This window comes from Pezoporus wallicus, unplaced genomic scaffold, assembly GCF_028554395.1.
Source record: "Pezoporus wallicus isolate ANWC-B61680 ecotype Strahan unplaced genomic scaffold, APGP_CSIRO_Pwel_v1 contig_6382, whole genome shotgun sequence".
Taxonomy (NCBI): Eukaryota; Metazoa; Chordata; class Aves; order Psittaciformes; family Psittacidae; genus Pezoporus; species Pezoporus wallicus.
Genome location: NW_026638015.1, coordinates 1,063,296 through 1,085,795, shown reverse-complemented (window position 1 = coordinate 1,085,795; position 22,500 = coordinate 1,063,296). Strand labels below are relative to the sequence as shown.

The 22,500-nt window shown below is 45.4% G+C and overlaps 3 protein-coding genes across 3 annotated transcripts; 1 reads left to right on the top strand and 2 right to left on the bottom strand.

Annotated features, from left to right (window-relative positions):
- Positions 1-432: 432 nt before the first annotated feature.
- Positions 433-4,561, bottom strand: FAM180B (family with sequence similarity 180 member B). The gene is made up of 3 exons (XM_057408889.1): positions 3,909-4,561; positions 1,622-1,701; positions 433-1,039 (listed from the first exon to the last, which is right to left on the bottom strand). Exons 1-3 carry the CDS (start codon positions 3,994-3,996, stop codon positions 596-598), a joined length of 612 nt encoding a protein of 203 aa, XP_057264872.1. The 5' UTR covers positions 3,997-4,561; the 3' UTR covers positions 433-595.
- A 4,767-nt stretch (positions 4,562-9,328) lies between these two features.
- Positions 9,329-14,525, bottom strand: NDUFS3 (NADH:ubiquinone oxidoreductase core subunit S3). The gene is made up of 7 exons (XM_057408888.1): positions 14,447-14,525; positions 14,297-14,362; positions 13,067-13,164; positions 12,650-12,799; positions 10,895-11,020; positions 10,491-10,610; positions 9,329-9,574 (listed from the first exon to the last, which is right to left on the bottom strand). Exons 1-7 carry the CDS (start codon positions 14,493-14,495, stop codon positions 9,407-9,409), a joined length of 777 nt encoding a protein of 258 aa, XP_057264871.1. The 5' UTR covers positions 14,496-14,525; the 3' UTR covers positions 9,329-9,406.
- An 89-nt stretch (positions 14,526-14,614) lies between these two features.
- KBTBD4 (kelch repeat and BTB domain containing 4) lies at positions 14,615-22,021 on the top strand. The gene is made up of 4 exons (XM_057408887.1): positions 14,615-14,668; positions 16,947-17,567; positions 20,089-20,195; positions 20,777-22,021. Exons 1-4 carry the CDS (start codon positions 14,650-14,652, stop codon positions 21,635-21,637), a joined length of 1,608 nt encoding a protein of 535 aa, XP_057264870.1. The 5' UTR covers positions 14,615-14,649; the 3' UTR covers positions 21,638-22,021.
- Positions 22,022-22,500: the final 479 nt, after the last annotated feature.

Genomic DNA, 22,500 nt, shown 5'->3' with positions numbered 1-22,500 from the left:
AATACATATATTTTCAGGTTTCTTTTTAAATAAAAGTAAATACTTGATATGGGAAATTATTATGGACACATAAAATGCGACGCCACATGAGCAGAAAGCTGAAATTAAATAGGTGACCTGTATCATGAAACACAACAAAATCTGCTTAGCTGGTTAAAAGAAAGGAGAAAAGATGCTGTGTTTGGCTGAGACCACAGGAGGAATACAAGGAGGCTGAACTGACTGATCTGAAATGAAGTCAGCTAGGACAGCAGTGTGACTTCCTGGAAAAACACTGCCAGGGCACCTCTCCAGGAAGCATCAGAGATTGACAGATAACACATCTGAATAGCACTGCCCCCTTCAGCACAGCCCACTTAAACCCAAAACACAAGCAGAACAAAAACAAAAAGGAGAGAGTGAAATGCACTTTATGGTTTTGTCCTATTTAACTTAAAAGCTTGTGCAGAAATCCTTACAGAGTTGGCAGTGCATCGCAGAGAGCAGGGCAAAAAGGTGTGGTGTATTTGCACAAAGTCCTGAATAATGTGGAAACCAACATAACCAAGGATGCAGCTGAAGTCAGGTGTGTCCTTTCCTATGGTAGTTTCCTTTATTAAGTGTCTCTCTTGGTCCTGGCCAGGTTAGAGCGGTAGAGATGTTTCAGGGATGCTAAATGAGAAGGCTTCTCCTTCCAGGGCCAGGAAGCCAGGAGCAGGGTGGTGTTTGCAGGGCAGAGCCCCTTGCAGAGGTCACGAAAGATTTCATCCACCAGTTGGGAGAAAAAACCAATCCAGAGATTTTTATCCAGACCCTGCGTGGAGCGAACCTGATAGGCACAGTAAACACTGGTGAAAAGCAGGCGGTCAAACCCCACTGGAGGCAAGGGGGTATCAGTCAGTGAATAGTAGCTCAGGTGCTGCTCAATCTCTGCTGGTGTTTTGGGAACTTCCTCCTCTAAAACGTGCATGAACCACCGTGCCGGGCGCAGGGAGGCCAGCTCTTCATCCCGCAGCCGGACTGTGCCGTTGGCCTGAACATCCAGCCCTCCCCACAGCATCTGGAAGGGAAGAGCAGCACGTGAAGCCCAGCACAAACCCTCCGCCAGTTATAACCCAGCTGTAAAGCCATCTGCAAAGCTGCCAAATCTCAGGCCACACCGACAGGCGGCTGCTCCCTGACTCGCTGCCCACAGCCCGCCTCATCCCACTCCATGTCCTTCTTTGCCAGCCCCACACCCCTTTTCTGACCGCCCCACACTTCAGTATCCCTATGGGACCCATCCAGCTCTGTCCTCCCGCCCTGCCACATCCGCCTCATTCCCACCCACAGCGGCTCCCCAGTGCAGCTGCCTCGGGAGGGGGGCTTGGCCACTTGGGGAAGTCACCCATCCCATCAGGATGGTCCCTTGTCCCACCCCAGAGGTTTCAGGTGCCATGGAGGGGATAAGAGCCCCCCTCAGCTGCACCCCACAATGGGAAGGAGCACAAACGCATTAGGGCATTGCTGAGGTGTTCTCCAGGCACTCCCGAAATCCAGGAGGGATGAGAACAAGCAGAACGTGTGAGTTTTTACATGCAGGAAGGTGGGACCATGGACACTAGCAGTGCCTTGGCCCAGGGGCCCCCAACACCCCAGAGACCTCTAACACGATGTCAGCATCCTCTGGGCTGCGATGGGGAGTGTTGGCGCCGGCACCATCCCTGCTGTAAGGATGTTCATCTGGAAGACATCAGGCAGAGTTTGGTAGCGCACGACCAGGGCCCTTCCTGTTTATGTTTGTCATTTGGTTCTCAATAACATCTTCAATGTTTCTGAGCTGTCACTCACAGCTTGCCAAACATGGCAGATGCTGACCATGGGGTTTTGATAAGCAAAACAAGCTTTTTAAGAGGAAAAAAAACCCACTTCTTTTAGGACAAGCAGAAGTGTTTAAGGGAGGCAAGTGTAACTTTTGGATATGACAGCCCTTAATCCTGCCAACAGAGCTAAAGCAATGGCAGCAAATGCATTTGCTTTGACAGGCAGGAAGGAAGCTTTTCACACTGAGAATGGGTGGGTTTTGAACTGATGGGGTTTGGTTGCTTGGCAGCTTTTGCTGGAGAAAGCAACGCTTCCCAGTGGAAGGAGATTGCTGGGAGGCTCCTCGACCTGCTGGTGGAGACATACCCTGATGCTTATCCTGGTTTTATACTTCCCTGAGCATCTGCTGCCAGCAGAGGCAAAGTGTGGGAGGCAAAGAAACCTGGTCAGATGCATTATGGCTCTTATGTCCAGCTAATTCCTTGCTGGGCCACCCTATATCATTTAAAAGGGAAAAAAAATATACAAGGTGAGAGGAATGGGAGTTTATTAAAATGAAAGTCACATTAATCCTAAGAATTCTTAATTTTTCATTAAATAACACTTTTAGTGTTTTAACTTTTTGCATTTATTTTGTCTTTATTATTTCCTTCTTGGTGAAAAAGAAGACACAAGCAGCCTCAGTCCAGGACTGTGACAGGGAGGCTGCATCCCCTCCCTTTTCTGTGCTACTCAGCATAGTCGCACAGCCAAGACCCTCTTCTGCTTCTTACAGACTCATCCTTAAGGTCAAGAAACACAAAATGGAAAAGGCTCATATAAAATATAAGCTTTCAGACACCTTTCTAAAAATTATTTTTATATGGATTAAAGCTTTTTTATGTAAAAAAGAGGGAGAATTTATATTAAAGAGTGCAGAGTTAAGGTCAGCAGGTGTTTATAGAGAGTAGAAAAATCACTGAACACCGTGTGTGTGTGATGACCACTAACAAACTGCACTTCAAACTTTCCATCCTTGATTAAAGCTTACCAGGGAGATGCACAAGCTGCCTGAAGAAGTGCACTGCCACCCCCAGAGCTGCAGAGATTTGTTTCTCTGCACAGCTGCAGGCTCCCTGATCCAAGCCAGCCGTGGCTTTGGAACGCGAGCAGGGATGTATCTGCTCTTTCCTACTCCTCCATGGATGAGCCAGGAAGGCTTTTAGCTCAGGTAAAAATACTGCATCATCTGAATCTGTCTTTGCAGGGCTTCTCTTTGCTAACTGGTCCTCTAGGTTCACAGATCTCTCTATTGAATGATTCCTCTACATACGATTGGATTCAAAGTCAGTGTATTTGGTGACTAGCTGCCAAAATGCTGTCTTTTAGTAACTGTCTCACGAGTATGTGCACTGTTAGATCCCTGAGTAGAGCAAAACAAACATCAAACAAATCATAACAAATAATGTATTGAAATAATAACATAAATATCCTCTAGAGATGGGGAAAAAATGTCCCTCGTTTACTTGAACATCCAACAATTGATTGTTTGTTTGTTTTTCCCAAAAAGCATCTGGAAAATCCACAAGAATTCTTGCAGAAGCAGATTTTTTTCAGTGCAGACTCAAGAAAACCTTCCCCCTGCCACTGAACGTCACAGCAGGTCTTTATCCTACAAGTAGGTACAAGTGCCTCCTCCAGTGATCCGGGACTCCAGATCTCTCCCATGTCAGCACAGCCAGCTGGAGCATTTGACCATATTTAGAGTCACGGAATCACAGCATGGTTTGGGTTGGATGGGACCTTAAAGCTCATTCATTTCCAACCCCTGCCACAGGCAGGGACACCTTCCACTAGAGCAGCTTGCTCCAAGCCCCGTCCAACCTGGCCTTGAACACTGCCAGGGATGGGGCAGCCACAGCTTCTCTGGGCACCCTGTGCCAGCGCCTCAGCACCCTCACAGGGAAGAATTTCTCCCTAATGTCTGATCTAAATCTCCCCTCTGTCAGTTTAAAGCCATTCCCCTTTGTCCTGTCCCTACCTGCCCTTGTCAAAAAGCCTGAAGAAGCAGGCAGTCTCACACCACTGGCATTGCAGGAACATTTCCCAAGCCAAGAAGCCACATCCCGAGCAGGTGCATTTCCTACCTGTGAGCCTCTGGGATCCAGCAAACACGCACAGGATCAGCCAGGCATTGACCTGCTCCGGGGCCATAGCAGCACTGCTCCCACCCATGCACGGACAGTGCCCTGTGTGGAGTGAAGGCTGTTTGCAGTGGTGTCCTCCCCTGCTGCTTCTGGTCCCAGCAGCCTCTGTTGGAACAGATCCCTCTTTCTGTGTTTCTGGTTACAGTCCTGGGAAGGGCTTGCAGTTCAACTTGCTGACCCCGAAGGATATTTTCCATCGTATTTCGGAAACTTGGAAGACTTTGTTGCAAAGTTTTTGGCAGAATCGTTTAAGCTTCTTTTCCAAAGACTGGCTTCCCGCTGCAGTGTATTGTAGGAAGCTATCGTTTGCACTACACAAATGACTCTGAAGAAGGGAGGTCCCTTCCGTGTCCGCACTGCACCTCTGTCACATCTCTGTGACACTTCTGCTCGGCTCTTTGGCTTCATTTTCTGTTTTCCTTTTTCCTGAGTTTCAGAATCTGCAACCGGCCCTGAACTGTCACAAACAGATAAGGCCAGCAGGCTTATCCATGATTCATGGAAGCAGATTCAGGGAAGAGCAATAGCAGCCAAAACATACAAACAGGCAGAAGAAACGTCATTTGCTCAGTTCTGTATCAAACCTCCCAGAGGGAGAACTTGGTACAGCAAACAGCAAGGATCAGAGCCAGGGAGGCTTTAGCACCTCATGGTCCTTTCCTGTGACAAGACCTGGGGGTTATGATAAGCACAGTTTTCCTTAGATGTTGTGAATTACAAGGCTGAAACTACATCTGATTCCCTTCACAGCAGATCGATGTTCTCTACACATCTTTGCACTTTTCTTAGGGCCCAATCCCCAGTCAAGCTGTTCTATATTTCTATTCTGCATGGCACAGTATGGTCCTGGCTTCTCCAGCAGTTTCTGGGATGCCAGCGTTATACAAATAGATATGTATAAAGAAGTAACAGTACCATCTCCCTGAGCTTAAAGGGGAAAAGGAGCCATCCCAGAAAAGAGAGGAGGTGGAGCTGATACTCACACCTTTCTCAACAAGTTACAGGGTGTCAGTTTGTAGTGACTACTGTCACCATGTATTTTACTGAAGGTAGGGACGATGCTCCAGTCAATAAGCTGGCAGCCTGCAAGGTAGCTTGTCTCTTCTGAACCTTCCAGGGTCTGTAGCTGTACCTGGCAACGTGTGGACCCACACCAGCTGTGAAGAAATGCAGCACATAACGGAAGAGTCCCAGATCTAACTCTTATGTACCCAGAGTCCTCAATACCCACAGCCATTCTTACCCTCAGTTTGGATGAAAATAAGACCTGTGTTTCTGTCATAACCTTGGCTATCTTCAGATCAGGCTACACTTCTTTCAGTCTTCATTATTTTCTCCTGCCTACGCTTCAGTTGTGCCCCTTTCCTCTGGGATGAGATATCTTTCATTAAGCTGTGAATCACAGGCTACTCAAGAGGCAGATAGCAGTGACCCATCTGTGCAGTGAGATGGATGTGCCTTCTGTTTTGTGTCAGAGTCCCTTACGATCCACAGTGTACACATGACTTTAGAAGTCACTGTGCCAAAAGCCCCTGCACCTCATAGACCATGAAATCGCTTCCCTTTAGCATGAACAAGGAGTCCAGGATCTTGGCCAGCATCTGCAAAGGCCATATACGATTTTGTCAGCAGGATCATTTCCTAGGAACAGTTTGCAGCTGAAGTGCCCAGAGGATACCCATGATGGTGAGAGAGATTAGAGAGGAGGTTCAGAGGCTGTGCTTAGCAGACTGATACAGAGGCAGGCAGGGGACAAGAATCAGTGGTAGATGCTGCCTTGAGCTAGGGGAATTTTGCAGAATTTCCTCACTATCCCACATAGAAAAGCACTTGCAGAGTGCAAAGATATCCCTTAGCTGTTTGCAAGCAGCAGAAGTTACATGGTACACAGAAACAAGCGGGGTTTCTGACAGCTGTGCATGGTCCCTGCATGTACTATTGCAACGGCAGTGAGCCTGCTCCTCCTGATGGATCTTGTCCTTGCCAGGTATTCACAGCTGAGTGTGCACAGCCCTGCCCCTCTGCACCCCACCTGGCCGTACCATCTGCTGTAGGAGCAGTTTCAACACATCACATCAAGCTAGGTTTCTGCAGGGGCACCTTGACTGGTTTCATTCTTTCCACCATAACCTCCTGAAGTAAGGAGATGGGAAAGGGGAACAAGATAGGAAGGACTGTAAACTGCAGGAGCTGTCTGGATGCTGGTTGAGACACGAGGTGTGGTTAGTACAGTACCTAAAAAGCCTCTTTGGGAAGCAGGTTTCTTTGAGATTGGACTGCAGGGAGATGGGCAGCACCTTCACAAAAGGGAAATTATAGAATGGGAGAAATCTCTTGCTTTGAACCTCTTGCCCAGAACTTAGGGAAGACCATGGCCCCCAGCCTGGGCCTGTCTGGCAGGTGCTCAGGGGAGGAAGATGAGAACATGGCTGAGGAAAGAAGGGAAGGAAGAAGGATGTACATGACTAGCAGAGAAGGTGAGGTTTGAGTCACAGGCAGGGAAAAGGGAAGAAGACCTTGAGGAAAGCAGGAGTGAAGCACTGATGGTAAACAGACATGACCTCCGCTGTCATTCTCCATGTATGGTGCTGCTGGTTCTTATGCAAATGCTTTCCCCGACTTCTTTCAGTTTGTGAGTGGCATCCACTGCTTGAAGGAGTAATGGGATGTGTATCTGTGACAGGGAAGGCCCCATCCCACTGCACCTACTGCGCAAAAGGAACTCTGCAGAGGCCTCACACAACTTGGAAAGATCATGGGATACAGCGGGTGGGTGGTATGCAGCATGCTGTCACCCAGCCTGTCCCTCAGTAGTCCCATAAGCTCTGTTCTGCAGGAGTGCAAGGCCCAGCTGAAATCCCCAACTAGAGATCAATTGTAAGGGCCCATACAGACTGTGGATGTGATGGAGGCGGATACCCTGACACCATCAATAGCCACATCCTCAGGGAGGAGAGACTGCTCGCCTGGCTGGAGGGAGAAATACCAGAGTTCTGGAAAACGCCAGCAAAACCTACTCAGCTGGGGAAGCTCAACATGGTGACTGTGAGTCATCTCCTAAAGTCTATTTGTCCCCACAGTACCAGAAAATCTCTCTTCTGAACAGCGTGTCTGTAAACCCACTCCATTTGACTTACATCTCATCCAACATCCTCCTACAGCTGGGAAGTCCAGCCCAGGCAAACAGGCCTCATGGAGGCTGGCTGTGTGGATAAAGGATTTGGAAGACAGTTCTGTGCTTGACCAAGCTGACCGCAGCCTTGCCTAGCATGAAGCAAGTGCCCACCAGCCGCAAGGAACCTACAGCAAGCAGGATTTATAGGCAAGAATGCCTTCTAAGACTCTGGAGCAGTGGAGGAGGTAGCGTGCCAGCATTGGCAGTACTTTGTAAGGCTGTGCAACCTCTTGTGCCCAGGGATAATGCATCTGGGTGAGTAAATTGCACTCTTCGTAATCTCCCAGGCTTCTCTAATGAGAAGAGATTTGGGTCCATTAGCAACTATGCCACATAATAAAGACCTGCTGGAGCCATGCCTGTCCCCACAGGGCTAGCTAGTTCTCCAGTACACGCATTCTTCAGCAAAGCTTACATGTTGTTTAACTTGACAGGGCATTGTGTCTAACATTTTCTGATGTCAATCAAATTCTCCTTCTGCACAAACATCATGTTTAAATGTCAGTTTTCCTTCTGTTCCTGCCACCATCAGTCTTCTGACTTAACATACTGGGAAACACATATTTTTTACATGATACAGACCATGAGTCTTGGCACGGTGCCTCAACCAACCTGGGATGAGGGAGGGAGAACATGGGGGGAAATGTGCTTTAAAAAGAATTTTCACAGCAACAGAAGTGGTGCCAGGAACTTTTCTGTCTTGTGCAATAGGCATCAGCATGCAAAAAGAGCCACCGCACCAGAAAACAGAACCAGCTGTGGAACATGTCACAGCAAGGACTAAAAGTACATTTCCTATTTAATCAGCTCAATTGATGGCAGATCCAAAGTGAAGCTGAGAATTGTATAAACCCCCAAACTTCTGCTGATCTGTGTTCCTCTCTCTTTCCTGTAGAGCTTTAACTTTGAAGTTGAGCGGCAAATGCTATTAATTTTAACTAGAGACCACTCTTGTGAGTCACATCCCAAATGCTGCCTGCCACAGCAGCCTGAAGCAAATTAAAGAAACAACAAAAAAGGAATTTAAGGAGCCCATGCTTACAAGGCTGGGGTGGAAAGAGACAAACATGAGACCCAATTCTTACCATACAGTTCAGCTCTTTGTTCTTGAAAACAGATCACATTCTAGTTACAATGAGTACTTGTCCCTTCTTTTTCCTTATTTGAAGTGACTATTGTCCTACCCCTTGCTCCATCCCATACTCTAACCTCCCCAAAACCCCTTTTTTAGTTAGTGCTTTTAGAATTTAAAAGCTTAAGTAGTGATTCAGGGAATCTCTACAAACAGACCGTGAATGATTTTATGAATCTTTTATACAATAGTTTTGAGATCTTAATGAGGTCAGTCAGCTTCCTAACACAGAACTGAGTTATGCATTTTCTGGACTAAGGACAAGAGACATTAACTGATGACTGCTGTAATGTTATCCCATTCAAACAGGTGGTGGGTGGACTGAGACAGTGTTTTTCCAGCTTTTTTTGGAGAGAGCTGAGATTTTCCACAAGAGCAAAGATAGTGGTAATGTTATATCATACAGCTCAAAATAACTGGAGTAGTGACAAAAAAGGCATAGACCCTCATCTGTGGCACAAGGAAAGAGAGATTTTTTTTTGACTGCAGGAAAAAGCACAATCTGAAGATGCTGGAGGACTCTCGATTGTGAAGAAAAAGCCAGGATGAGAAGTGGCATGTGAGAAGTTACCTGCAACTCTTCCTTCTGCCAGAACAAGCACTGACCTTATTCCCATGGAAACAACACAGATTTCCACAATTGTTTTGCTCTGTATCCAGGTACATCTTGTGTTGTCCTAATAACTGTATTAGAATCACTTACAAAAGCTTTGCCTGTTTGGTATATTATTAGCTTCTTCCCAACACCCATCTTGGAGCTGAGATACTGCTGTCCCACTGCTTAAGCTAAACAGCTGCTTTCAGTACAGAGCTCAGGTTATGATTTATGCCTGCAGGGACAGTTAGCAGAAGCAGTGCACAGAAAGCATTTAGCCACAGGGAATTCCTGGACTCCACTCAATTTGCAAACCAAAAGAGACAAACCCAGTGTCTTACAGCTTGAAGCAGCAGATAAACATCTACCAGCTGGATTATCAGGATTGTAAATTAGCATCCCTCACCCTGTGCTTTTCATTGAAGACAACATTATTCATGTGACCACAACAGCAGGACTCTCATATCAATTTTTATTATTATAAATACTATGTAAGAACAGAAAGGATGGTGCCTTGCACCCGCTCCATTCTGCTGCTATTTTGCATCTTCTTTCTTGGCTCCTGCTTCTATTTTCAGGGTTTCTGGGGCTGGACGATAGGCAGGAAATGCCTCCCAAGGACTATTCAGATCAAATTTGCGAAACTCCTGAGCTAGCTCCACAGGCTCTGCCACCACCCGTTTCACTTCATCGTCATACCGCACCTAGAACAGTGCAAAGGACACAGACCAGTCATTTTCACACAGTCCCCACAGCATCCCTGCTATTAGCTGTATACAGTAACAATCCACACCACCCTCCAGTAAAGGGAATCCTACTTCTTATGCCATGGATAGGCCACAGGCCCCTGCCACAGACCTCTGGACTCTCCAGGAAAACCCTTCTCTTTGCTACCACATAGCTCAGGTGTCCTGACTAATGACCCTGAGTGCCCAGCCTACAGTCCATATGAAGTCCACATAGAATAACACATTCAGTTTGTGACAAAGGAATTTCTCCTGAGTCACTGAAATAAGGTGGCCCATCCACCTGGCATAGCTGGGGACTACGCTCATGAATCTTTATAATAGAGGTGTTGGGTTTCAGTTGTACTTCTTATTGTAACACTCAGAACATGGGACAAAAAGACAAACAGGGTGAAACTCAGGTGAGTACCAACACTAATGACTGGCTTGCTTTATCAGTGAGCATACCTCAACTAGTTTTGTAATCTGGGCCTACAAAAACTCAACAAAGTGGAGTTCAAAACTGCATTAAAACCAGTTCAGTCCTTTATTCCTCTGGGAATCTCCAGTTTTGCAGTAGAAAGTTTAATCTTTCAGAAGACGTGCTAAAAGCAGAAGCACTTCCCCTTCCTGACAATTGTCTTTGGTACACATTACATGAAATCTGCTCAATGTCTCTGGCTTTAGGCTGAGACAGATGATACAGATAATTATAGATGATACTTTGTGATGACTTCAAATCTGCATGCAAGACATCTATACAACTTTTATGGAATACACACAAGTGAAATATCCCTAGTGCTTTTTGGAAAAGGATTTTATATTACTATGGTCAGTAATAGAGAGCACAGTATTGAAGAGATCTGATAAATTTAGACATGGGTATTTCTCCTACCTCCACGTAACCAGAGAGTGGAAAGTCCTTCCGGAAAGGATGGCCCTCAAACCCATAGTCTGTGAGGATTCGCCTTAGGTCAGGGTGGTTGGCAAAGAAAACACCAAACATGTCCCACACCTAAATGGAAGAGAGCCAAGTAAATTAATTAGATTAGAGAAAAAACACACCCAAAACATCATGTATTACGTCTATAAAACTTCAGTTACACGCCTGGCTTTGTGTAGGGCCAGCAAAACTGATGCAGGAACTCATTCCAAAGCAAATCAAACACCCTTTTATCTCCTATTCTGAAAACGCAGCCAGGGAAACACTTCTCTCTTTATTCATCAGGGCCCTGGTAGTCAGTTTAATCAGGAAAAAATCTCCACAAAGACTCTGCTCCCAAGCACAATGGCACTCACCTCTCTTTCATACCAGTTTGCTGCCTTGTGCACAGACACTGCTGAGTCAATGGGTGTCAGCTCATCAGTGTATGTCTTCACCCGGATCCGACTGTTGAACCGCAGAGACAGGAGATTGTACACAATCTGAAGCAGAGTAAGAGAATACACTGGTCTTGTACGGCTTTTATGGCTCTCTTTGCAGCACAGAATTGGCTAAGAAAAGGCACACAAAGACTATTTCAAATATTCTTTATCAGCCGAAACACATTCAGTGCTGGGCACTAAAAGACAGTATTATCATTGAGCTTACACTTTGGTTCTGAGAAGCGCAACAAAAATCATGTGAGACTTAGTAAACATGACCCATGAAGAGCTGAAGAGAGACACGAAATCTTAAAGAGAATACTGAAGGGAGGGAGACACTTGACAAAGAAAACAGACGAAAATTACTCTCAGCATCCAGTGGGGAAAGCTAAGAAGAAACACCCTTAACTTTCAGTAGATAAATTGGATACAAAGGAAAATTTCTACATCTTCTGGTGATGAAGTACTAATAAAAAGGCTGCTTAGGAAGATTACTAGAACTTCCAGGGTAGGGGGCAGGAATACTTACTACAAGCAGACTGAAAAAAAAACCAAACCTTTGTAAGAAGTTGTGTAGCCCTTTGATACTGCCTCTGTGAAGAGGCCTCTGAGTTAAAGAAACTCTCTCTACAACTCTCAAGATTTTTGCCTAATCACAAAATATGTTACCAAAAGTCAAAGCTGTTATTAGCAAAGCAAGAAGGAGCTACATCTGAAAACAAAAGCCATCTGGTTAGCTAATATAGCTAAGGCAAACCTGTCACCCCTCACTTTCTGAGCAGCTGTAAACGATTTAATCCCACAAGATAAACCCAAGGAGGGAAACAAATCAGCTACTTTTCATTACCCTTGTTATTTTCTGGAAACTAAAAGTCTACCAGTTTACTACTCTTGCCCAAAAGACAGTCTACCCACATCAGACACAGTAAGTCAGACCGTCTCTTCATCCATAAGGCTACCTAAACCATAGCCAGCACGAGTCCCAGGTGTTTTGTGCCACTGCTTTTTTAAAGATCTTCCTAAGTTAAACTACAGTAATGTGAACAAAGCTTTCTAATAGTGTGAGACAATATGCTAAGTCAGAAGAATCTGCAGCTGCAATTCTTTTGCAGCTTAAAAGCAGAGATATTCAAAAGCATTTGGGGGAACCAAATCTCCAATATCCATTGAAAGGCACTGAACTGGAAGTTCAGTGCCCAAAGTCTTCTGATAGGTTCCTGAAAATCTGCCTCATGTCCTGTATGGTACCAACTTTCAGGGAAAGTTTTTTTTTTAAAAAAAAACCCAAAAAAGTATTTAGTTGTTTAAGATTAAAACAGTAACAGCAGCTGAGATGCCTAACTGGAAGAAGGATGAGCACCAGTTCACATCTGGCCAGAAAGAAGTCTATAGACAATTTGGTAAAACCAAAACGGAAGACAGAACAAACAAACCAAATAAAAAAAAAAAACAAACCAAAGCAAGAAACTTTCAGCAGAGCAGAAAAGGAAAACCAGACTAAGAACCCAGGCAGTTATCAGTTCTGCTACTGCTTCCACAATCCACAGATCAAACAAAACCCAGCATTTCAGAATGGATTTTTTTCCTCCATTGTCAGGAAGCAAAAAATGTGATCAGCATTGCAAGGGCACCCACAGCCATCAGCATTTGTGAAACTCTCCAAATCCTGTACCTATGAGCAGTTCTTACCTCAAAGCGATACTGCCGAGATGGGACATCAACTGCAGTCAAGTCAGCCAAGGATTTGAACTGGGCGTTAGTGTGGTCTCGAAGGAAGGTCAGAACTGGAATGATCCCATCTGGATGGATCAGAAGTTCCAGCTCATTGAAACAGGTCACCTGTTGAAAGGGTGAAAAGAACATGCATACAAACACCAACAGGATTGAGCATTATGCTGAATCCAGCAAAATACCCAAAGAAAGATAGTATATGGTACAGCAGACACACAATGACAGCACATAAAGGGGCTTAATAACAGCAGTAACTTTATGCAATTCTGACAGTTTTTCTTCCCCAGAACACCTTCTGAAAACAGCTAACAAAAAAGTAGTATGTTCACCAAGACCTGCCCCCCCTATAAAAAGAACTTCTCGAACAGCACTTACCTGTGCTTGCTGGATATACTTGGGCATAATCTCAGCCACATACTCCCCAAAAGCACACAGCTGCTTCTGTTCTACTTCATTTTTTGGTCTGACAGTAGCTAAGGAGAAAAATAAAGGTCCCAAGATTATGGCATGGAATACAGAAAGCTACAGAAAGAAGAGCAGCAACTCCTATCCCTGACTTACAAATCCCTTGTAGCAGTCTAGCTGTCTGTCAGTAGTTCTGGCAGAAACCAGGCAGCTTCAGGTTTAGGTACCCTGCAATGTTTATTTATGGTAAATCTGAAGTTAAAGACAACATACAGTAAAATATACAGGATGCTGCAAGAGACAAGACTACAGCTACATATATGTGTTGTGGTACACAGAGCATGGAACTAGAGACTTTAAGGAAGGAAGCTTGTGCTAGGGCTAAACAATTTTGCCTTGGGCACTTTACAGCAGAAGGAACAGCACATAAGATGATGGATTTATGGTAACTGCAAAATAAGTTTTCAGAGTGAAGACCTACTAAAATCAAAACTTTTCAAGAGGATAACAGAAGATAGCACAGTACCTAACGGGAAGATTGCGGTCTTTTAGTCATTTAAAAATGCAGATTTTATCAAGTGTTCCAGTTCACCACTTACGGCTGGCAAAACTTGTAGAATTACAAACAAGACAGAGACTCCCTTTTTATAGGGAGTCACATGGAAAAGACAAGGGGTGATGGGCACAAGTTATTCCTGGGGAGATTCTAACTGAACACAAGAGGAATCACAGAACAGTTTAGGCTGGAAGGGACTTTCAAAGGTCATCCAGTCCAACACCCTACAATGAGCAGGGACACCTTCATCTAGATCAGGTTGCCCAGAACCACATCCAGCCTGGCCCTGAATGTCTCCAGGGATGGTGCATCCACCACCTCTCTGGGCAACCTGTGCCAGTGTTTTACCACCCTCATTGTAAACAATTTCTTCCTCATGTCCATCCTGACTCTCCTCCCTTTTAAAACCTTTATCCCTCATCCTGTCACAACAGACTCCGTTAAAAAGCTTTTCCCAGGCCCTCATTCTTCCCAACGAGAACAACCAAAAAGGTTCCACCACACAAGAACGTCCTGAGCGCAGACAAGCGCCCCAAGGCCGAGCAGCCGGGAGATGACAGGGCCATGACACGGTCTCTTTCATTGCTCCCAACCCAACCAACGGCTCCAACCGCAAGGCCCTCGCCTCGCTCCCCATCACTCACGGCGAGTGTCTGCGGCGGAGCTCCCCGTCAGCCGGGCCTGGACCGCCGCCGCCGGGCCTGCGCCAGCTGCAGACAGAAACGGACACGTCTCACTCACCGACCGACCCACCGACCGACCCGGCCCCGCAGCTAACCCCCGGGAGCCCTCACCTCGCAGCGCGGCCCGCGCCAGGCCCCGCGCCGCAGCCGCCACCAGCATCCCGCCGTGACACGGACAGGCAAGGGCACGGACCGGAAGCGGAAAGCGCGCCTGGAACTTCTCGGGGACGCTTCCGGCTCGGTGGGCGGAAGCAGCGGGCGGCTGGCGGCGCGGAGCGGAGCGGAGCTCGGAGCAGGCTCCCCGTGTCGGCGGCATGAAGGGAGGCGCCGCAGGTGGGTGAGGGCGGGAGGCGGGGAGCGCTGAGGAGGTGCGTCCGCCGGAGGGTGCGAATGGCCCCGGGTTGGAGCGGGGCTGCGGGTTCGAGGCGGCTCGCCGGCGGTTTCCATAGCGTTAATGTGGCCATAACGGGGGGGGGTGTGTTTGCTTTCCTGGGAACTGGCTTTTCAAGCAGACCCCCCTCGCCCCAGTCTCCGAAGCGCGAAGCCGCTGTCGGTTGTGTGCGTGGGTTCGCTGATCCCGGGCGCTGTTAGGAGCGAGGGGGAAAAGCAGTAGGTGTGCCTGGTGTTGGTTACACCGTCATTATCGCACTGCTGTGCTCTTGTCAGGCCACATCTGGAAGACTGTGGTCAGTTTTGGTCTCCCCTGTGAGAAAAAGATGTGGACAGGCTGGAGAGGGTCACAGAGATGATCCAAGGACTGGGAAGCCACATGAGGAAGAGCTGGGCTTGTCAGCCTAGAGAAAAGAAGGCTTAGGAGAGACCTTGCCACCATGTCCCAGTGTTTAGAGGGTGGCTATAAAGAAGATGGAGACTTGCTTTTTACAAGGAGTTAAATGGAATAAGACAAGGAGTGATGGGCACAATTTACTCCTGGGGAGATTCCGGTTGGGCACGAGGAAAATTATTCATATTATGATAATAATCAGCCATTGGAATAATCTCCCTGGGGAAGTGGTGACTCCCGATGGAGTGTAAGATTTTGCTTTATGGGACACTTTACTGTTCCTGCACCTCTTTCTTTATAGTGGAGATGCCATGGATGCGAAGGGGAGCTTTGTGTTTACAAAGAAGGGTGTGAGGTTTACAGTAGTCTTTGTTGCTGGCATTTCCTTAGTGACTTGGCACCAGCCCTCTGTAAATTGCACAGGGCGGTGGAGGCAGCTGGCTCTGCTATGTCAAGAGGAAAGAGTGGTTCATCCATCCATATCCTGATGCTCTGAGTGGTTCCTTTGGCATGCTAGGCTGCAAAGCACCTTGACTTATTGGGATCGAGAGTCCTAACCGAAGTGGGAGCCCATCTGCAGCATAGACTTGTACTTAGTACCTGTGTGTTCTGTGCTAATTGCAGTTCCTCAGTCTCTTACAGACTAATGTACAGGTACTTTTCAGACAGACCAGAACTGTTGTAAATTCACACTAAAGGTATAATTAAGGCAGGCCATCATCAGGGATGGGATAGACTTCTAGGGATGTAGACTTCTGTGAACAGAATTCAAGCAAAGAAGGAGGAGCCTTCCTGTATTAAGTAGAGCTATTGTAAAAAGCCGCATGTTTGACAAATAAAGCATGGAAGAGTAACTGTGAATCTCCTGGAGAAGAATCCCATCTTTGGGAATCACTGTACTGGAAATCATGTTCAGTATTAATTGAAGAAGTTTGTGATATGAGTCACCATGATTGACAGTTGAGGTGTGAAAATAAGATTAAAGTGGATGAAGGCAGGCACGTATTTGCTCGTAATACTTTCAAGAGCCACGTGAAAAAGGAGCTCTTTACAGCAGTCCTTCTCTGGTTCAGAAGGTTTTTCAACCCACAGTCTTCTTGGAACTCTGCAAACAATCTCAGGTACCTACTAAGAGGTGTTACCTTTTAAATTGAGTTCTCCTTGCCCCTCGGGAAAAAGGGGCTAAGAACATCTGACAGGTTATTTTGCATGCTAAAGGTGTCTGGCACATTAACAAAATGGGTGTAACCATCAGTTATCTCCTTTGGTTAGCTTGAAGGATTGGTGGTTATGTCCGGCAGACTTCTCATGCATTGTTTGGGTAAAACCAAGTTCACCTTACTTAATACCACTGCATTGTGTTGGTTCTGGATGGTAGTTGACTCCTCCTGATGATATGAACTTCTGTCTGTGCTGTTAGTGTGATGCTGTAATCCTTTTTCCATCTAGCCCAGCTATGGTGCTGCCACTTTTTTTTTGGCTTCCCAAGTTGCCTAGGGTGGTTGCTGGTCTTTCCACTTGAATAACCATTGCTGCATTTCTTTGTGTTAGTGAAATGGGTTGTGAAAAACTATGCACATCTCCCAGTTCTGCTGGGACGTGATGCTCACTGTACTGGAAGTTTGGTATATATTATAATTTTAATCATGCCAACTTCTCTTTTGTTGTTTGAGATTCTCAAGTTCAAGCAGAAGTTTCTGCCTGCACTATTTATATTCAGCATAAATATGCTGGCTTCTTACCAATATGTGTGATTTTCCCCTGTACCCTGAAGTACTGCATAATCTTGTTAGTGGAGAAAGACACGTAATTATTGTGATTTTACAGATTGCTGGAGGTCTGATCTGTGCAGCACCATGGATTCATCAGAAGAGACTGGAGGCTCCTCTGCAGAAGAAAACTACTTTGTGAACTACACCTTCACCGACCGCTCCCACTCAGGCCGTGTGGCCCAGGGTATTATGAAATTATGCTTGGAGGATGAGCTCTTTGCTGATGTTACAATATCAGTGGAAGGCAAAGAATTCCAGCTGCACCGCTTGGTCCTCTCAGCTCAGAGCTGCTTTTTTCGTTCTATGTTCACTTCCAACTTAAAGGAGGCCCACAACCGGGTGATTGAGCTGCAGGATGTTAGTGAGAGTGTCTTTCAGCTCCTTGTGGACTATATTTACCATGGGACTGTAAAGCTGAGGGCAGAGGAGTTGCAGGAAACCTACGAAGTGGCAGACATGTACCAACTGACTGCCCTTTTTGAAGAGTGTTCCCGTTTTCTGGCCCGTACGGTGCAGGTTAGGAACTGTCTGCAGGTCATGTGGTTGGCAGATCAACACAGTGACATGGAGCTCTACACAGCTGCCAAACACTGTGCAAAGTCACATTTGTCTCAACTGCAAGACACAGAAGAGTTCCTACACCTGCCTCTCCGCCTACTGACAGACATCCTTACAGGTAAGGAGTGCTTGGGACTAGCCAGGATGTGGACGTAGAAAGAGAGTCTATTAGGGGTTGAACAAAATAGATGGAAAGATCCAAGCTTTTAAATCACTGTCTATTCAGAGGCTTGGCTAAGCTAAGCAAAGCAAAACATTCTGGATAACCTGATGAGAAAAAAAACCCTATTCATGTCTATAGCATCTAAGCTATAGAAAAGGGGCACAGAGGATGCTGGTAATTCCCAGCAGTTCCTGAGTCAACAGGTCAGATGAATTACAGGCTTTTTAAACATAACTTAGTGACTTTCAACAATTTGTTGTATTTTGGTTTGCATTAAAAGTAAACCAAAGAAGCATTACCAGAAATGGACATTTTATTAAAGTATTCTTTAGTTTGTAATCATTTAACATAACAATGCAACAACTCAGCATTTGTAAGAAGGCTCGAGGACAAGCTATATTTTGAAGACTATGTTAGTGTTGTTAGCAATTGTATATAATTGTTAGGATTCTTCAGGCTAGGCAGTCAGCTGCCTGAAATTGAGGCATTGTAACATCTTAGGTAATACAGTAATTACCTTTCTTGTCAAGGTAATAGCCTTCCCCAGTAATGATGCAGTGACTCAGTGCTGTGAAGGATGCGTTAATACATCAAAAACTTAGTCCAGCTGCCACCAATCCTTAAAGTTTCTCTGCTGCCACAGAAGGTACAGCAAGTGCTTGAAAAACTCTTTATGATGCTGCAGTCACAACTTCATTTTTGTGCATTTATGTATCATTGTTACATGGGAGGAAGCAAGAATGTAGAAGCAGCTCAGACTTTCAAATGTGCTGGACTTGGGAACAGAGAGGTTGCCCCTTTCTTGCTTAAATTAAATAACTTTGTAAATGAGTAAACAGTTTGTGTATCATGTGTTTTGTATGTTGTTATGACAATAACAACAATATGACAATAACCTGCCATGACTGGCTGCTTTGGAATACTGGCAAATATGTCTGCAAGACTTAAAGTAGCCTGTAAAGTTTATGCTATGAATATGAGAGTCTTTACAGATGTAGCATTGTATTATCTCTATTGCATTTAAAGAAATTCACAGTCAGAAGCCTACTGAGAACATGTACTGATAGCTCAAACTATTATAAAATATGAGTAATTTGATGACTAGCTGAATTTTTTAAGCAATGTTGTGAGTTTATTAAGGAAAACTAAATTCCTAAAATAATGAAATAAAGCTATAGTGGTCAGTCACCTTTAACTTCCTAGGAATTCCATGTAGCAACCATAGCTTTTAGGACTATGGCCTTTAGTTTTTGTGGTCCTAACTTAAAGTAATTGCTCAATAAAACTTTTTTCTGCATCAGCTATTTCCACATATAGAATAACATTACTCACTATTTATGCCAAAACTTAGCTCATAAAAGGGATTGAAATCTGAAATATAATCCTACTGCTGGTAGGGAAACTTTTTCTTTCACAGTTCCTGCATCTTTGTTTAGTTAATGGTGAACTAAATAGAGGAAGCTATTAGTGGCAAGGATTAAAATTAACGAAGTACTAATTTATTAAGCTTTTGTTGCACTCTAGGACCTATTTCAAAATCAGAGTTTTTCCGTTTGGCCGCTACGTGTAATGGATAGCTTATGGAAATCCCCTTTACTAATAGAGTTGAAATACCTGCTTTTGTTCCACACTCTGTTCTCTTCCCTGACAGTATAAAGAAAAGTGTTGGAATTTATCTGATGCTTTCAGCATCATTGAATTCAAGGTTTGTTGTGAGAGCAGATTGCAAAATCAGAAAGCCTTCATAAGGAAACCTTTCAATGAATAAAAAGTAATTGCTGACTTTCAAGATGGAAGTAAATACCTGAAATGTTCTAGGTAACATACTGATGACAATGATGCAATAGTTTGTGGCGTGACCAAAGCTTCCAGTTATGTCTGGAAACACTGAAATGTGATGCAGTCTGTTGAGTGTTTCCTACAGTCATGCTGCTAAGGAAAGCTACAGTAGCTCATTGGGGATTTCCAAACGTTAAGAGGATAGCAGCAACAGCAGATGGTCAGTCTTGAGGGTCAGCTGTCTGACTGCTCAGAGAAGGAAAATTTCTGCAGATGACTTGCTAGTTAGGTTTCTAGGACCAGCCAGAAAGGAAGGCGGCTGCTGAGATTCTCAAATAAGAGAATCTTTTTGCCTAAATGCTTAAATAAGAAGATATTTTTCATTATCCCAAAGCATTTAAGTTCTCTTTCCTGCTCTTCTTCTTGGACACAGGTTCTTTTGTTGAAACTCATCCAAAGTGCTTAAGATCTGGCAGCTCTGTCTTCTGATACTTATCCAAACTAATTTCATGTAGACGTCAGGCTAGCAGTGCAGATCATGCTTGCCAAAATCTATAGGTCTCTATATCCTTTTTCCCTCTCTAGAAAGCAGGGTTTGGGGTGGGAGTGGGGGAAGGGAGTCACAGGAAAAGGATGTTCCTGAGTACATACACCTTTGTCTAGATACCATAAATGCCTTTCTGTCCCCAAACCGCAGATGGCGTTCCATGTTCTCAGAATCCAACAGTTGCCATAGAAACCTGGATCAACTTCAACAAGGAGGAACGAGCGGGCTTTTCGGAGACACTGCGGTCGAGTCTGAAGGTATAAAAAGCTCTTCTGTACCGGGGTTGGTGCAGCACTTGCTGGTTTCACACTTCCCAAGGCAGGGTATTCTGCTCACAGGTGTGACTTGAAAGTCCCAAAACACAAATGCCATTGAAATCTGTGGTGCTGTGTGAGGAATACTTTCATTGTCGCAGATAGTAACCCCACTGACAGCTTTTTTTAATATAACCTGAGGTTGCTTTCAGTAGTGATTGGAGCAATGCCACAAATAACTTATTTCACGAGATGCTCAGTTACCAGAGAGACCATTCAGAAATCCTAATTGAGCATTCCCCTCATAACTCTACTCCCTCACTGATGTAATCGGCCCTTACCTAAACCACAGACGCTTGAGTTCCAGTGAAGTCTGTTGCTGTTTTGCTATGTCAGATATGACTGGTGTATTGAAAAGACTTTGAGGCTCTGAATCCCAAAGCTGTTGGGTGGCAGGACTTGGGAAGCAGATCACACACCTCAGGCCCACAGGTGGGTCCTAAGCTGAAAAATTGTGTCTTGGGCATCGCTGCTGTTTGTGTAAACAGGTCAAGTTTTGCTGACGCACTCCTTCTTTCTCTCAGGTGATAGGAGAAAATGTTCACATCTACCTGATTGGAAAGGAGTCATCACGTACACATTCACTGGCTGTCTCTCTGCATTGTGCTGATGATGACTCCATAAGCGTGAGTGGCCAGAACAGCCTGTGTCACCAGATCACCGCAGCCTGCAAACACGGCAGTGACCTGTATGTTGTCGGTGGCTCCATTCCACGACGCATGTGGAAATGCAACAATGCAACCATAGACTGGGAATGGTGTGCTCCTCTACCCCGTGACAGGCTCCAGCACACCCTCGTCTCTGTGCCAAGCAAGGATGCAATATATTCACTGGGGGGGAAAACTCTGCAGGACACTCTCTCTAATGCTGTCATATATTACAGAGTACGAGACAATGTCTGGACAGAGACCAGCCAGTTGGAAGTGGCAGTTTCTGGAGCTGCAGGTGTAAACCTTAATGGTGTCATTTACCTGCTGGGTGGGGAGGAAAATGACTTGGACTTCTTCACCAAGCCCTCTCGGCTAATTCAGTGCTATGACACCAACACAGAGAAATGCCATGTGAAGCCATATGTACTGCCTTTTGCAGGCCGCATGCATGCTGCTGTACACAAGGATGTGGTGTTCATTGTAGCTGAGGGGGATTCACTGCTGTGCTATAATCCCCTTCTGGATAGCTTTACCCGGCTATGCCTGCCAGATGCCTGGAGCTCAGTACCATCCCTCTGGAAAATCGCCAGCTGCAATGGCAGCATCTATGTCTTTCGTGATCGTTATAAAAAGGGTGACGCAAATACTTTTAAACTCAACCCAGCCACCTCTGTTGTAACAGTCACAAGTGGCATCAAAGTGCTGCTCACTAACCTGCAGTTTGTCTTGGCCTGAGCAGGAAAAACAGGCCCAGTGATAGAAAGGGCAGCAATGGTATTCTGCTGGGCAGCTCAGAGGCACCTACCACACTCGGCACCAGTCCCAATTACTATGAGTTCACAACATCCAGTAAAGACCCCATCCTCTATAGTGTGCAGAGGAAGTACAGGCTTTCTGGTTGTGGGCCTCTTCTGTTACATAGCACTGTTAAAGTTGAACGGCTGCATCTTAGATTTCAGATGGTCTAAATGCTATTACTTTGATCCTTTGATGATAAGCTGCTTGTGTTTGAGGCCCAAACGGCAGCAAGCAGCCTTTTTAGCCAGGAACCAATCTGCCAATAACAAATCCTATGGCATATGGACAATGTCTTCCTTGGCCTAGACTGCTGGTTTTAACTGCCTGTGTGCTGCCATGTCAGTCACAGACGCCCACTGTGTCCTCCAGGGATGTCCCCATTTAAGCATTCCTCCCTATTTCAGAAGGAGGGACTGCAGAAATATTTACAGCAGATACCAGAGCTGACTCCAGGTAGGTTTCATTATTCAGCACTTCTCCTAGAGGAGTGGTAACAAACTGGTAACTTGCTTACTGCTCTGTCATCACCTAGCATAAAGACAAATGTTTTTTATGATCACTGGTGTCCTTTATTGTACAGGGAATCCCAACCTCTAATGATAATGTAGTGTTGATTAAAGACAGAATTAAGACCACTTCCTCATACCCCTCTGTTGGCACTGTAACCCTTTGGGTAGGAATCTGAATAAAGTCTCTGCTGAGACAAAGTTTCCTATTCCTTTGCTGCAAATACAGAACTTCCTGTGGATTGCAGGTCAGCTCAGCACTGACACTGTGTGTGGGAGAGAACTGTGGGGCTC

Bases quoted from the DNA above. Each gene is read 5' to 3' on its own strand.
- KBTBD4 (XM_057408887.1), top strand. The intron at 17,568-20,088 runs GTAAGGAGTGCT...CCCAAACCGCAG, and splicing joins ACTGACAGACATCCTTACAG to ATGGCGTTCCATGTTCTCAG. The intron at 20,196-20,776 runs GTATAAAAAGCT...TCTTTCTCTCAG, and splicing joins CACTGCGGTCGAGTCTGAAG to GTGATAGGAGAAAATGTTCA.
- FAM180B (XM_057408889.1), bottom strand. From the start codon at position 3,996: ATGGGTGGGAGCAGTGCTGCTATGGCCCCGGAGCAGGTCAATGCCTGG. The intron at 1,702-3,908 runs GTAGGAAATGCA...GATGTCTTCCAG, and splicing joins TGGATCCCAGAGGCTCACAG to ATGAACATCCTTACAGCAGG. The intron at 1,040-1,621 runs GTCTCTGGGGTG...CTTCCCTTCCAG, and splicing joins ATGCTGACATCGTGTTAGAG to ATGCTGTGGGGAGGGCTGGA.
- NDUFS3 (XM_057408888.1), bottom strand. From the start codon at position 14,495: ATGCTGGTGGCGGCTGCGGCGCGGGGCCTGGCGCGGGCCGCGCTGCGA. The intron at 14,363-14,446 runs GTGAGGGCTCCC...TTCTGTCTGCAG, and splicing joins GGCGCGGGCCGCGCTGCGAG to CTGGCGCAGGCCCGGCGGCG. The intron at 10,611-10,894 runs GTGAGTGCCATT...TCTTCCATTTAG, and splicing joins CAAACTGGTATGAAAGAGAG to GTGTGGGACATGTTTGGTGT.